Genomic DNA, 15,829 nt, shown 5'->3' with positions numbered 1-15,829 from the left:
GACATGGAGGTGAGCCGGCGCGCACTGAGCTTATGGTTGTGACTCAGCGGCCACTCGGCAGTTGTGTAAATAAATAAATCATATCAATCATGTCGTGGTCACCACTCCAAGGCAAGGTCCAGGCGTGTAGTCCAGGACATCCTGGAAAATGCTGTTGGCTCTGAGATCCGAGAGGTCACTGGCTAGAAGAGGTGAGGAGTGCGGTCCAGGCAGTGGCATAGGGCCCGGGCAAGGCTGAGAGACTGCAAGAGGATGGCACATTTGAGGACCAGAAGAAGAAGTTTTCGGGCGGGCGGGCGGGCTGGCTGGCTGGCTGGCGAGAGGGAGCATGGCCAGATTGGGCTACAGAGGTGGGCGGCGCCGACTGCCGTGCTGGAGAGTGGTGCTGAGGAGTTTGGACACAAGTTTTTCTGCTGAGGTCAGGGACTTGGTCTGTGTTGTTCACGGCTATATGCAGGGTGCCTGGCAGAAAGCCTGGCACGTAGTAGGTGCTCAGGAATATGGAAGAAGTGAGTAAATGAAGTGAAGAGATGGGCATTTTTCTAAATGGGGCTCGTCCTGCAGGAACAGTTCCATAACCTGCTTTTTCTTCCTCCTTCGTAAACAGCAAATTTTGAATGTCTTTCTGTGTCAATACCTGCTCTGCTGTAATGAAATTCTTAACGTTTCCTTATCCTTTTCTCTCTTTCCAGGAAGGAGCAGAGGCCCCAGTGCCCTGCCCTCAGTGCTGGTTGTCCAAGAGTGACGGGCGTGAGCAGTCAGAGTCCTGGTGAGTGTCCCCCCGGTTGTGGCCGGGCAGGGGTGCCGAGGGCCAGGCCAAGAAGCTTGGATTTTTTTCTTTAATTTATTTTATTTAATTTATTTATTTTTGGCTGCGTTGGGTCTTCGTTGCTGTGCGCAAGCTTTTATCTGGTTGCCGCGTCTTTGTTGCGGTGCGCAGGCTTCTCATTGCAGTGGCTTCTCCTATTGAGGAGCACGGGCTCTAGGCGTGCAAGCTTCAGTAGTTGTGCAGCGTGCAGGCTTTAGTTGTGTGGCACGCAGGCTTAGTTGTTCCGTGGCATGTGGGATCTTCCCAGACCACTGCTCGAACCCGTGTCCCGTGCAGTGGCAGGCGGATTCTTAACCACTGCACCACCAGGGAAGCCCGAAGCTTGGATTTTGACTTAGGCCGGTGGAGAGCTGTAGAAGGGTTGTCACTAGGGGCGTGAATGATCCAGTGTGCGTGTGGCAGAGAGGTGATGGAGGCCTGGACCAGGAAGGCGGTGATGGAGGTGGAGAGAAGGGATTTGAGTGTTATTTAGGGAAGCCAAGTAGACAGGACATGGTGAAGGGTTGAATGTGGGGCATGAGGGAGGGGAGGTGTCGAGGATGGCTCCCGGGTTTCTGGCCAGAGTGGGTGACGGAGGTGGGTGGGGAATGATATACAGCTCGTCAGCTGCTGTAGGTGTGAAATAGGCTTCCGGATAACATTCTAGGACTTACACCAGGATCTCTATGCTTCCCATTCACCATGTTTCTGTAGAAAAGACTGTTCCGAACTGTAGGTTGTGGTAGAAAGAGCAAGGTACTCAGGATCTGGGCCCATCCTTCTTCGTCTCTTTGAGGTCCACTTCTTTCTTTCTGCTAGAGGCACAGACGTGTGGGTTGGAGTTACAGGGAATGAGGTTGGGGAGTTAGGTTGGAGTCAGAGTGTGCTGGGCCTTGGTTGTCAGGCTAAATAAAGACTGTAGACTCTCCTGAGGGTGGTATGAAGGCACTGAGGGTTCTTAAGCAGAGAAGCAACATTCACACCTTCATCTACCCGTTGCCCATTCGCTCGTTCATTCATGAAACATTATCTGCATGTCTCCTGGGGGATAAAGAAGCCAACAGAGCTGAGGGCCTTGATCAGATATGCATTTTTGTAAGCTGAAAGGGGGCCTTGGTTTGTTTGCAGGATGGGCTGGAAGGGAGTGACCAGGGGCAGGAAGCCCACCGAAGACATGGGCGCTGATGACGTCTTCCTAACACGGCAGTGGTTGGGGTGGAGCCAGGGCAGATTCAAACGTACTGACCAGTGACATACGTGGGATGAGGAAAAGGGAGAATTTGAGGAGGCCTGGCTGGCCTGGGTGGCTGATCGTGGTGGTGCTTGTCACGGAGACGGGGACCTGGAGAAGGAGTGGGATTGGGGAGGATGCGTTCTGGTTGGGCCATCCTCTGTAAACTCCTTGAAGACAGAGCCCATGACTGTCTTGTTCATCACCCTGCCTTCTGGCTCAGGGCCCAGTAGGGCCCACTGGACAGTTCTGCATGATGGCTGGCGAAGAGGGCTGTGGAAGAGATGGGTCTGGTCTGGGCATGGAAGGGAAATGAGCATGTATTGGGTGTCTGCTGGGGGCCAGACCCCGTGCGTGGTGAGGTGAGCTATGGGGCTATGGAGAAGGTGCGGCTGGAAGGCTGTGTCACGGGTTGGAAAGGTCAGATGGGGAGGGTGCGTGTGGAGATACCTTTCACCTGGCTATCCTCAGATGATGAGTCTGACCTTCCTGGGAGCCCAGTCTCACCATAAAAGGTGCCTGAAATTGGAGCCCTCTGTCCTCTGGGGAGGCCACTTGTTGATGGCCTGTTGAAGGGGTAGGGGTGGGGTGTGCTGTACGGCCCGGCTCTGGAGGCAAGACTGACTTGGAGGGGGAGGGGAAGGTGCTGTGAGATCCCGAGGCCTAGGTACAGCTAATATATGTCAAGCCTACCTGGGGTATTGGGGCCCAGGGTACCCATAGGGACTGAGTTCTGGGGCAGGGACCAGGGCAGCAGGCCTTAGGTGACATGGGCAAAGGATCTTGCCGTCTGCATCAGGGTTTCTCAACCTCAGTATTGTTGACATTTTGGACCAGATAACCCTTTGTTGTAGGGCCTGGCCCGTTATTGTAGGATGTCTAGCATCGTCTCTCGCTTCTTCCTACTGTGCCAGTAGCACCTACTCCCCCGTCCCCGTCGGACAATCACAAATGTCTCCAGACATCGCCTAATGTCCCATAGCAGGGCAAAATCACCCTGGATTGAGAAGCACTGTTCTGCACCACTTCTTGCTGCCTTCACTGTGCTGTACAAACCTGGGAAACTGGGGAGGGCCACTCAGGGAAGGTTCACAGTGATAGGCCACGGGAGCTGAGTTCTGGTGGGTGAGTAGGTGGCTGAGGCCAGGACAAGGCATTCTTTACAACAGAGAGAAGAGTGGGTGCAGAGGCCTAGACGCAGCCACGTTGGTGAACATTAACCCAAGGGAGGCTCCGCTCTCCAGAGGAAGGAGGCTGGACGGCTGGTGGCTTAGGGGTTTTAGCTGTAGGAAGGTGCCTCTGCTGGCTCCCTTGGTCTTCCGCCCCCAGAGCTAAGCCTCTGCTGGAGCTTGTGCCCCACCCCCAAGACTCTGGGATGCTCTTCCTAAGCTCCTCGTCCTCTTGCAGGGGAGACCGAAGAGCTGGGGGCTGCCAGAGGGTAAGTAAGGTCCCAGCTTCGAGAGGGAGGGAGGGTGGGCAGATCCTGGCTGTGCTCACAGACTCTGGCCAACTGGCTGGAGGAGCAAAGGCAGCCTGCCGCAGCCTCCCTTCCCGGAGCTGGGGTCACGGCTGAGACTGATTTATTCCCATCGTAATCTGGTGGTTGGTTTGGTGAGAGTGGGAAACATGTTGGTTTTCCCTTGCCAAGTGTAACAAGGCCTGTTTCCGCTTCCCCGGCCACCGCTGCAGTGCCACGTGGTGAAGTGTCCGGGACGTGACAAAAGGGTTAGCTGCCCACCGGTTAGAAGATGAACAGCTCGGGGCTCTGCCTGCTCTCACGCTCCTCTGCCCCAAGCGCTGGCCTCTCCCCTTCGCCGGCCGCTCCTTGGGGCCCTGGATACCCCTCCTTCTGCTGATGCCCATTTTGGGGCCCCAGCCTCCTGAGAGCCAGGGTCCTGGCCTGGGGAGGAAGCAGGGAGGAGGCTGTAGGAACAGGTGGTATTTGGAGACTAATTAATATTTGTGAGTAATAACACGTGCCCAAGGGAAACAAATCAATTTGTGTTTTCATATTCATGAGGAGGCCTCGGAATGATCCCAGATGTTCTCCAGCCAGGGAACCACCCCCCGCATGTTTGGCGTCACATGGTCTCTCCTGGGGGGCCCCCCACTGAGGCTGGCAGGGGTGGTTGGGTGGGCCGCATGGCGGTGACCTAGCCTCTGGGTAACAGGCCTTTCTGTGACGTTTGTATTCGAATCCTGTGGCTTGGTGTGGGGCCTGCTCCTTCCTTTTCCCTCAGGGCAGTGATTCCCAGGCTCTTCAGTTTCACAAACCAGTACAGTTTCCAAAAGTACTTGGGGGCCAGACATGGGGTTGGCAAAATTTTTTATCTTGCCAAGTAAGGACATCATAAAAAAACAACAACTGGTATCTGCTATCACCATCACTTCCTACAAGACAGGACATTTTAGCACCAAGGACGTAATTTCAGAATAAAGGACAGCTCTTCCCAAGAAAGGGCAGTCGGCAGCTTTACACTGATGTAGCAAAGAAAAAGGGTATGTTAAAACCATTCTGAGTGTAGAAAAATGACATTTGATGATATTGTACAATATCGTTCAGTATGGAATTGTTTTCCTGCCCAAGTGTGTCAGTTGGTAGAACCGATGGTCCGCGGTGCAATTCAGAGACAAGCTGAGTGTGCAAGTGCTCAGGCCGTATTTTCATCTCGGCCGTTGAGAGCCCAGACTCACCCAGCCGTGGGCGGAAGTGGACGCTCTGCTCTTAACGCCGTTGCACTGATTTCAGAAGGTTCTCAGCTACCCCAGCAAGGCTAGCGTCGGTCCACCTCCCTGCTCCCCTCCCGCCACCTCCCCACAGGTGACCCTGAGCACTCTGGGGTGGGGGCAGGGCCAGCGTCTAGACGGAGGCCAGACCCAGGAGCCAGGACTCCTCCTATGCGGGGCCCTGGAGCTGGGAGTGGCCTGCACCGCCTGACACTGGGGCAGGCTGTGTGCCCAGAGTCTGGGGCGGAGGCAGCTTGCTCACACCAGGAGCTGGTGAGGGAGAGGCCCTGGCCCGGACAGCTCTGTGGTTGCCTGAGTAGTTCCCTGAGAACGTGTCCATGTCTGTGTGTCCCCGCGTCTCCCCGTCTCTCTGGGTGTCCTCGTGTCCGTGGACCGCTGGGAAGAGCTCTCTGGGAGGGAATGTCATTGTTTTCAACTTCTTCACCTCTGTCTGTCCTACTTTCTGCATCTGAACAGTATCCTAGGCACTCCAGACCCAGATACACAGGAGGACCCTGGGGTCCCCAAGTCACGGCCACTTGTTTTTGTTAGAGTGGGGGTGGGGTTACCAGAGGCAAGCCCAGTTTCTCTGACACCCGTGGGCAGAATCTCATCCAACAGTGTACCACACGATGTCTGCTCTGGAATTAACACCCCCTTGATGGCTGTACTGGGGACTGACACCCCCTGATGTGTATAACAGGGTTATTCCTCTATGATAACGTACCCCTATAACGTGCATCGGGCAGCTGCATCCCCATGATGTCTGTCTACACTCACATGATGTCTGGACAGGGCTGCTACACTTCCGTGATGCCTCTCCCTGGGAGTTGCACTGCCAGGATTACTGTACCAAGGCAGCTACAGGGGATGACGCCTCGATGATCATTGTACTGGGGAGTTTCACCCCATGATGACTGTGCTGTGCAGTTGTGCCTCCATAATGTCTCTTCTCTGTAGCCTCATCCCCTTTACATCCATGCCAGGGAGCTATGTCCCCCATGGTGTGTGTTCCTGAGGGTTATGCCCCCATGTTGTCTGCACTGGGAGGAGGGTTCACACCCCGACTGCTTGTACCTGGGAGTGAAACCTCTGTGAATACGGTATTGTTGCACCCTGTGATGTCTGTACTAGTCCCCTCTGCCTCTGTCCTTTGGTGTAACACACCGCTGATATGTGTACCAGGAGCTGCAGGATGGTTGTATCAAGGGGCCATACCCCCACGACACCCTGGCCAGGCAGTTCACCACCTGATGTCTGCTGGGAAGTTGAATTCTACTGTTGGTCGCACTGCTGCACGACAGTGCCATGATGACAAAGCCCAGACAGACAGGGCCTTAGTGATGCGTGTCCTCCATCCCAAGTTGGCCGTATGGGGCATGGTGCTGGGGACTTCCTCTTTCCTGGTCTCGCCACACCGAGCGGAAGCCCAGGCCTGGTGTAACTAGGGCTGGATGCCCACCATGCTGCTTCCGTGGGCCTGCTTTTGTTGCTTAGCCTGTCTCAGACTTTCGGTGAGATCTTGGGACAAGGGACATCTCCCACCCTTTCCCCTTTGTGTTCAGCCCCTACCTCACTTCACAGTTGTACCTGCTTTGTCCCAGCACCTTTGCTCACCTCCTGCCCTCTGATCTTATGGCCTTCGACTGTCCCAGTTGAGGCGGGTCTAATTTCCAGGGAGGAGCAGAGCCATCTTTGAGGCCAGCCTCTTCCTGTTCACCAGCCCTGTCACCTCCTTGCAAATATTCTTACCGTTGTGGGTTAGCTGGCACCTGGGTCTGATCCCCACCCTCCCACCAGAATCCGTAGGTACCACTGTGGGGCCCCCAGGTGTGTTCACCGCCACTCACTCCCCTTCTGCGCCCTGTTGTGTCTCCAGAGCATTAATGAGGGGCTTTGTGCACCAGCCCCTGGCCCAGAGCAAGGTGTAAGCAGAGCTGGTGGGCTTACACAGGTCCCCAGAAGCCCCCTGAAAGGGAGCCATGGGAGAGAGACCCTTGGGAGCTCGCCACCGGGGCTGGAGAGTGATAGCGGTGTATGTGTACCGTCTGGGGTGGCCATGCCGAGGGCTCCACCCTGGTGCTGGGCGGACTGGGCGGCGGGGGCACACCTGTCTGAGCAGCCCTGTAAGCAAAGGCCTGGGGGCATTCATGCAATCCCAAATGGTCTTCCCCATGCCCAGGTTCCTGACTCAGCCCGGATGGCAGTTGTGAGCAAGGGCACCCCACCCCTTGATATGCTCTGGGCCACTGGGGCAAGGGCCGAGGAGGTGTGAGGTCGACTCTTAGGGTCCAGCACCCCCAGTCCTGGCCACTAGGGCCTCCCTGTGGTTTCCCTAGTGGCCAGGACTGGGAAGGTGCCATGGGAATTGGGTAGGATGAGGGTAACCAGGCGGGGTGGGTGCACCTTGTCCAGAGCATGTCCTGGCGAGCCCGGACGGGTTTTGGCTTTGGCTCCAAGCCTCTGATACCTGGATCTTGTCTGCCACGACCAAGGCTGTGCTCTGAGGCTTGTGCCCAGCCTGCGGGCTCTGCTGGGGAGAGGAGGGGCAACAGGAGACCCCAGGGACTCTGGAGTCCCTGGCCTCTGTGGGTCTGCTGAGTACTCCGTCTCGGTCTTGCTTTGTTTGGTCTCTGTCTCCACCTGTGTGTCTCTGTGTCTCTCGGACCCCGTTTCCCTGTCCCAGTCCTCTTACGGAGGCAAGTTGGAAATTCTGGGTCTGCAGCGGAACATCCCTATACATCCTCTGGTCTCAGTAGTCCCTGCCCCCTACTCAGGTTTAGAGAATGACCTGGGGGCCTCTTGTACTCTCTCCCTACAGTGTGACTGGTGGGTTATCCTTGGAGTCACGAGGGGATCGATAAGGAGCCTGGGTTCTCACAGGGGTCGGAAGGTCTGGGTGGTCATCGCACAGTCCAAGGTGGGGTGGTATCTGTTGAACTAGGCTCTGGGTGGTCAACGACGATGAGTGGTGGTCTTGGTGGTGAGTGGGGGCCAGGAGGTGGCATGTGGGCAATAAGATATTGGTGGGTACCAGCTAATTGGCTCTGCCCTTCTCTCTGTCACAGGTTGATTGTCCTGGACTGTAGCTGGCTGTGGTGCTGGAGCCCTGGATGGCCCCTGAGCCAGCCTCAGGGAGGACGATGGTGCCCCTCGTGCCCGCACTCGTGATGCTTGGTTTGGTGGCAGGTGCCCATGGCGACAGTAAGTCTGACCTCTCAAGGCATGGGATCTCCCAGATGGAAAGGTGCATTCCTCCCAGCAGGACTCTGGAAGGGGGGACGAGGCCAGCCACTAGGAGAGACAGGATGGCTAGATACACCTCCAGACCTTCTGTCCTAGAGAGACCCCCCCACTTGGAGACCACCCCCCTCCAAGTGATACCCCAGCCCCGGTCTTCCTCGGAGCATCCTGTGGGATCTCGCATGTCCCTTAAGGTGCTCCAGGGTGGGGGTGTCTGAGTGGGACCCTGTTTATGGGGCGGAGGTGAGACCTGTCCAGGATTCGTGTGGTCATTAGTGATGTGCTCAGGCGTGCACTGTGTCCGCTGCTGTGGACCTGTGCAGAAGGCACAGTGTGGGCCATGTCGGTGTTGGTGTGGGAATGGGGGGCTGCACACAGGAACACGTATGGACATGTGAGTGGGATGCCAGAGGTGTCCACAGGTCCAGGGGAAGATGGGAAGGTGAGCCACCAGAGCCCTTCCCCTGGGCCAGACCTGTGTGTAGACACTGAGCACTTCCTTCCCTCCCCACTTCAAGGCAGAGGGGCATCCCCCTCCCCCAGCCCTCAGCCGTGAGAATGGGGGAAGATTGCACTTGGCCACAGGAAGCTGGGCTCCAGCGCCCCTCTCTGTGTATGGGGGAAGATGGGATTGTCCCCTGCCCAGATCCAACTACGAACTTTGGTCCCTTTCCTGCCGCCCTTCCCCCTGCCTGGCACTACAAGACTGGCCGCAGCCCGCCCCGTTGCCATGGTTACCACTGCTTGGTTACCGGTGGGAGGCGGGGCACAGGGCAGATTTAGCCAATCTGCACACTGAGAGGGAGGGTCGAGGTCGGAGCCAAGGTCCCTGGGGAACAGAGCTGTTCCCATCCTGTCCGGAGCCCAGAGGTGACAAAGGGCCAACCTGGGGGTCAGCGCAGGGGTCAGCAGGCCATAGGGTTCCCCCACCCCGCTCTCCCTGTGTCTGGGAGCAGAGCTCTCTTCTTGCCCCACCCAAACCCTTTCTCCTAATGGCTCATTAATTATTCAGGACCAGATCCTGGAGGAGGTGGGACTGGAGCACCCCGCCCTTTGTCCTCCAGGTTGGGTGGGGCCAGTAGAGCGAGGAGAAGGAGAGGGCATTCCTCCTGGGGCGCAGGGTGAGGGGTAATGGGAGCCTTGAGGTGCGGGTGATGAGAGGGCTGGGCTAGCAGGAACAGGGAAGATTAGGGGGTGCGGGTGATCTCCAGCTCGGTTGGGGCTGCTGGGAGAGAGCTTGAGCCTGCAGGGCCAGGCTGGGGTAGAAGTCACTGGGTAGGTGACAATGGCAAGGAGGCGAAGGCTTGTGAGAGCCAGCCCTCGGACACTGAAGTCCTGGGCTTGCTCCCCCACCCTCACTCTGGACGCTCTTAGGCCCTTCAAATGGGAGCTTGAGAGCAGAGGGAGGACCACCCGGCTGGGCTTTTGGAGACAATACATCCTGGGAGCATAACTGTCTTCCCTCCTACTCAGACCTAACATGCTGGAACCTGTACCCTCACCCTCATCCTCCCAGACGTACCCGTCTTTCTGTGTTCTCTCTCCTGGTGAATGGCTTTCCCACCCACCCAGCCACCCAAGTCAGAAACCTGGGCCTCCTCCCAGCCTCCTCGCTCTCTCATACCCACATCTAATCCGTCACCAAGTGCCGCCGTTTCTCCCTTCTGAATATCTTGGGAATGCATCCACCTGTCTCTGCTGCCCTCACCCAAGCCGTGCTCGGCTCTTGCCGGGGCTTTTGCTGCAGCAGCCTCCTAGTGGCTTCCCTGTCTCCAGCCCCTGTCCTCACCATCCAGTCTCCGTTCCATGGTAGGAGTCATGTTGCAAAATGAAAGCCTGATCACGTCGCCCCTCATTTTAAAATCCCTCGCTCTCTTCCCCTGTCGCCTTTAGGATCAAGCCTTAGGGTCCAGGCCCTGCATCTTTAAGCCTCTGCCAACCTCATCCTTCACCTGCCCCACCCCACGCCCCCGCCGTGCTGACATCTCGGTTGCTCCCGTGCTCCCAGGCCTCTGTTCCTTCTGTTTCCTCTGATAGGAACCCTCTTCCCCATCCCCTTCACCTGATGAGTTCCCACTCACCTGGAGCCATCACCTCCTCTAGGAGCCTGGGTCATGTGCTGCTCCCCTGGGCACCTGTGACTGCTTCAGGTCTGTCTGTCCCATTGGACTGTGAGTCCTGAGCGGTCAGACCATTGTCCAGTTCAGGGCCTGGAGTGTGGTAGATGAGTGAGTGTAGGGGTGGAGTCAGGCCTGAACCCCTAGTAGGACTCAGGGGACAGGGCGGAACAATTTTTAGAGCAGAGGCCAAGAGCCTCCGTGCTGGTCCCTTAAGGACCAAAGACCAGGGTCTTGAAGGTAGGAACCAGCTGGAGATGCCGAACTAGGTGAGTTGGGCTCTGCTCCCAGGCAGAGAGCCACGGGAGAGGGGCATGGGCTGGGGGCTGTGATGACCTGACCCCAGGAGCACTGCACATACGTTTGGATCTGTCCCCCGCGTCATGGCCAGGCTTGGGCTGGGCCTGCGAGACCGCTCGCTGGGGCGAGTAGTCAACGTGGACAGAGCTGCTGCAAAAGGTAGGGCAGGCGCCCCAGAGAATTGACGACTGGAGCAGTGGAGCGCAGAGCGGACAAATGTGTTTCTATAGGCCTCTTAACGAGACAAATGAATGGGGGCCCTGGCCTCTGAGGGGAGTGCAGGGAAGGGGGGCCGGAGAAGCAGCTGCCAGGGGTTAGCCCCGAGGGCCGGCGTCAATGCCGAGTCAGCTCTGATGGGGACCTGGGCACGTGGGGCTCGGCGGCTCCCCCAGCTGGGGCTCGTGGCTTCTCACGAGGGAGGCTCGTGGGGCCAGGGGTGGTCCTGAGCAGGAAGAGGTTTCTGCTGATCCGCTGTGTGCATGTCAGGTGCTCCGTGGGAAGAATCCACACAGGCCTGCCTTCGGAGCCTGCAGTGTGGGTTACTACAGCGTCCACTGTGCTGGGGTGGTGCTGACACAGAGGTAGTGACCTAAGCATCGTTGCGGGGGGAGGTGTAGGGGCCTTCCTAGAAAACAGGAGCCCTGAAGGTTGAGTGGGCGTTTGCTAATGGGGGCCATTGCCTGATGAGATGAGATTAGGGGGAAGAAGCAGGAACGGGCCTGGGCTTCTCCCTGGAGCCCATGGGAGGACCATGATGAGGACCATCTCCCTTTTGTCCCCACACAGCTTAGCACAGTCCAGTTACTTGGAATCATAGGAGCCCAGAGCAGGATGCCTGATGGCTAGGAGTGTAGGTAGGGGCAGAGGCCTAAGTGGCTGAGGATGTATCTGTCGTATCACCGCCCCCACCCAGCCTGGGGAGCTGGAATATGGCAGGGTGCTGCACGCAGTTCTGCGGTGCCCTCCTCCTCATCCTTGGGGAGGCAGGACCTGGTGGCCCAGCTAGACTCTGCCCTCCATGGCACTTCCGGCAGGTTGCTTTCTCTCTCAGGGCCTGTTTTCCTATTGCACAATGAGGATAATCACTTCTACCTGGAAAGGTTAACTGAGGTCACATGTTCAAGGCACCTGGCACTTAGTATGTGCTCCCTCCATCCTAGGCCATGACCTGGGGCTCCCAGTGTGTCCCCTGGGAAACCAGGGTTGTCTCTGAGCAGGCTGCCCTCCCGGGGATGCCAGGAGTGGTCCCAGGAGCCAGCATTGATGAGTCCCCAGCTCATCAGGCTGTTCAGGGCCTGGGAAACCCGCCTCCCTCCCCTGCCTCACCACCCCTTGCTGCTGCGTGTATGTGTGCTCTGCAGGGAAGGCGCAAAGTAGGTGGCTCCGTTTGGCTGGACCCTGGGAGGTGTGGGGGGGCCCCCCACCCCAACCCCCGCCCAGGCCAGCCCACTTGTTTCCTTTCTTAGGCCACTCGCTCCCACTTTGCATGGGCTCAGCTACCTGTGCGAGTCCAGGGCATGCCCCTGGGGGCTGCTGCCCAAAGACCTGTGCAGCCCACGACCTCCATGTGCTAGGGGAGGGGAGGTGGGCCCACATCCTGGTGGGGCAAAAAGCCCCTCCGGACATGTGGTCTTCAGAAGTTCTGTTCAGACCCTCCTCGAACACTAGCTCTGGGTCTGTACTGGGCGAATGGTCAAGTCACCTGATTTTGTCTGCCTGCCTGGGGACCTGACTGGTCACTGTGGCCCCCGGGCTGCGGGACGCAGAGCAGGCTCCCACAGGCTTGAGAGTAGGGTGCACAAGAGGGGCAGGGCACGCACGAAGGCAAGGGGGTACCCACAGACCTGGGTGGGTGATGCGGCCACGGGGCCTGAGCTGTGTCCTGCACGGTGCTTGGCCTGTGGCAGGTGCTGGTTTTTTTTTGAAAAAGTCAAGAAAGCCTGGAGAAGTTAGCAGGAGTGAGTGTGGGGAAGGGAGCGGGGAGACAAATGTCAGCACAGGGTTTGTGCTCCCCAAAAGTCCGCCTGGTGCAGAGAGGCGAGGGCTTGGCAGGGCTGTGGGAAGAGAGGTGCCCACCCGTGGGGGTGAGTGGGCTGAGGGAAATGAGGGGCTGGTCTGTTGGAGGGGAGGTCCTGCCCCCTGGGCTGCCCCGGGCCCGCGTGCTGCCAGTCTTGCCAGAGCCTGGTGGGTGGGTGGGCTGGGCAGGGCTCTGGCCCCTCTCCAGCCTCCGGGGCGGATGGTGGGGTCCACCTCCTTGATGGCCCCAGGCCTTGGGCGCCGTCCAGCCTCTCCTGTACTCAGGCCTTCCCCTTCCTCTCTCTCTCCCTCCCCCTGCCCCGGCCCCCCCCACACCTGGCTGCCTCCCCAGCTTCTGGTTCTTTGTTTGGCGTGGAGGCCCTGCCCCCAGGCACACTCACCCGGCCATTCTGGTTCAGCAGGTTCCAGCCTCTGGTTTCTGCAGCTGACACGTTGAGGCAGGAGTTTCACCCAGGGCTTCTCTCCCCAGCGGGCAGCAGGGGCTCCCCAGTGTGGTGTGTGAGGGGCCGAGGTCTCCATCCTCTGCAGGCCTTCCTTTGTGGTCAGGTCACCTTCACTTGCCCGCCCCACCCCCCTGTACCAGGAATGGGGTCGGGCGCTGGGACGGGGGAGAAGCAAGGCAGGCGTGGTATCTGCCCTACTCAGGGTTATTGTTCTCTGTCGGGAAGCAGCCATGAATTAAATACTCCCCCAAAGTGTGGAGAAAGTAATAACCTCACACGTGTACGTAACAAACCATGAGCAGTGCTGTGAGAGAGGCGGCGGGAGTCTCCAGAGAGCCTGAAACCCAGAACCGAGCTGGTGGAAGTGGGGGCCACAGCAGGGGGACCAAGGACGGTTTTCTGAGGAAATGATGTTTAAATTGAGATCAGAAAGGTGAATAGGAGGTAGTGGGTAAAGAGGTAGTCTAAGAGGTTTGTGGCAGAAGGAATGGCTTATGCAAAGGCCCTGAGGCGCAGGGGGCATAGTTTATCCAGTGGATGGGAAGCCAGGGCTCTGTGTGTGTGTGTGTGTGTGTGTGTGTGTGTGTGTGTGTGTGTGTGTGTGTGTGTGTGTGTGTGTGTGTGTGTGTGTGTGTGTGAGAGAGTGAAGGGCTGGGTGAGACCTGGTTGAACTCCATCATGACGGGAGTTTAAATCTTGGGATTTAAATCTTGGGAGACCTTTGGAGGGTTTTGATCAGGGAAGAGGCTGCTGCTGCACTCTGGCTGCTGAATAGAGACTAGGGACGCAGCTGGTTAGGTTGGTGGAGTGTCCAGTCGAGAGAGGGTGATGGCAGTGCAGAAGGAGAGCAGGGAGCTGCTGTCTGGAGGTGTGGGGGAGGGGCGTGCAGTGTGCAGGGGGGTGGGCAGGAGACTCTTCCCCACCCCCAAGTCGGGCAGGGGCGTCCTATCTGAGAGGATCTCACTGAGAGGACAGGCTCTGCAGACAACTGCAGACTGGGAGAGTCCGGAACCTCCTTCAGAGGGCAAGGGTGAGGCAAACTGAGGCTTCCTGAACCTTTGTGATGTCCCCATACCCCTCGGGTCCCCAGCAGGTTTGTGTGCTTCCCCAATAAGGCTGCCCTCACCCCCTCTGGGTATTCCAAGAGCAGTCAGGTAGGTCCCCGCGTCTCCTTCCTCCAGGGAGGCCCTGGGTGCTGTAAGATGTGCTTAGGATTTGGAATCCTGGATCAAACCCTAGCTCTACTCCAGACCTGTCTGTGATTTGCCTGTTGTTTAACCTTCTGGGCCTCCGTTTCCCCATCTGTAAAACGGGGGTGATAATTCTACTGATGCTAAGGAGGGTGATGGCTGCCCACAGGCAAGGTCCACCACGTGTCCAGCCTGTGCAAGCAGCCTGCAGACGTCATCACATTTCGTCTGCACAGATCCCTATCACTAGCGCCATTCTGCAGATGAGGCTCAGAGATGGTGAGTGACTTTCTTAATAATTACATAAAACGTCCAGAGCCCACTGGACCCTGGGCTGCTGGGTAAGATGGGCCCCTCCCTGCTCCCTGCAAGGCTGAGCCCTCCCAGCTCTCTGTACCTGCAGCTGTCACTCCCGACCCTGGTGGTCCCCCAGACCCTTCCCTCTGCCCCATCTGCTGTCCCTCTTCTCTCCACTGGATCAGCACCTTCTCCCTCTGCTGGCTCCTTCCCATCAGCATTAACTAAATAAATAAATATTATCTTTCACATCTTAGGAAAAAGAGAAACAAGAATAGGAATTTCCTTGGTGGTCCAGTGATAAAGAATCCACCTTGCACTGCAGTGGACGCGGGTTCTATCCCTGGTCAGGGAACTAAGATTCCCACATGCCGTGGGGCAGCTACGCCCCCGTGACACAGTTACAGAGCTCGCGTGCCCTGGAGCCTGTGCGCCACAACTAGTGAGAGAAAACCCGCACGCCACAACCAGACAGAAGCCCCCACACACCACAACGAAGATCCCGCACGCCTCAACAAAGATCCCGTGTGCCGCAACTAAGACCCAACACAGCCAAAAATAAATTAAATAAATAATAAATAAATCTAAAAAAAAAAAAAAGAAACAAGAATGTAAAAACGTCCCTTCATCCCGTCCTCCAGGTGCCATCTTCTCTTTATCTTCCCCATCACAGCCAATCATATTCTTTTTTTTTTTTTTGACCGTGTTGGGTCTTTGTTGCTGTGTGGGCTGTCTCTAGTTGCGGGCGAGCAGGGGCTACTCTTCATTGCAGTGCGCAATGGGCTTCTCATTGCAGTGGCTTCTCTTGCTGTGGAGCACAGGCTCTAGGTGCACAGGCTCAGTAACTGTGGCTCGCGGGCTCTAGAGCACAGGCTCAGTAGTTGTGGCTCGCGGGCTCTAGAGCACAGGCTCAGTAGTTGTGGCTCGCGGGCTCTAGAGCACAGGCTCAGTAGTTGTGGCGCACGGGCTTAGTTGCTCCGCAGCATGTGGGGATCTTCCCGGACCAGGGATCGAATCTGTGTCCCCCTGCATTGGTAGGTGGGTTCTTAACCACTGCACCACCAGGGAAGTCCCCAATCTTCTTTAAGCAGTCACTGTACTCTGCTTTCCACTTCTTCGCCTCTTGCTCCTTGACCTCCTTTGGTCTGGCTTTGGCCTCTGCCACCCCACTGACTCTGCTGTTGACAAGGCCCCCAACTATACCAATGTGAACTGTTTCTGGCAGGTGTCTTGGAGTCATATAGGCTTGAATTCAAATCTCAGATGTGCCGCTAATTGGATGTGTGACCTTGAGCTAGTGACTTGACCACTCTGTGCCTCTAAACTGGGGATAACAACGGTGAAGGACTAAATGAGATAAAGTACCTGATGCAGAGTGGGATTATCATCATTGAACAAACATGTTTTTGTTCCAGAGACCAGACCAGGCCTGGGCT

The 15,829-nt window shown here is 57.2% G+C and overlaps 1 protein-coding gene across 8 annotated transcripts in view; it reads left to right on the top strand.

Annotated features, from left to right (window-relative positions):
- Positions 1–15,829, top strand: part of PTPRF (protein tyrosine phosphatase receptor type F) — an 86,224-nt gene that overhangs the window by 6,801 nt on the left and 63,594 nt on the right. For all 8 annotated transcript variants that reach the window (XM_060140297.1, XM_060140295.1, XM_060140293.1 and 5 more), the window contains exons 2-3: positions 693–769; positions 7,835–7,970. In XM_060140297.1, coding sequence (XP_059996280.1) covers positions 7,880–7,970 — 91 coding nt within the window. In that variant the 5' untranslated portion in view covers positions 693–769; positions 7,835–7,879. The remainder of the gene's footprint in view (positions 1–692; positions 770–7,834; positions 7,971–15,829) is intronic.

The sequence above is a fragment of the Lagenorhynchus albirostris genome, chromosome 2 (assembly GCF_949774975.1).
Source record: "Lagenorhynchus albirostris chromosome 2, mLagAlb1.1, whole genome shotgun sequence".
Taxonomy (NCBI): domain Eukaryota; kingdom Metazoa; phylum Chordata; class Mammalia; order Artiodactyla; family Delphinidae; genus Lagenorhynchus; species Lagenorhynchus albirostris.
Note: the sequence above shows the minus strand (reverse complement) of the source record. Positions and strands in the feature narration are given on the sequence as shown.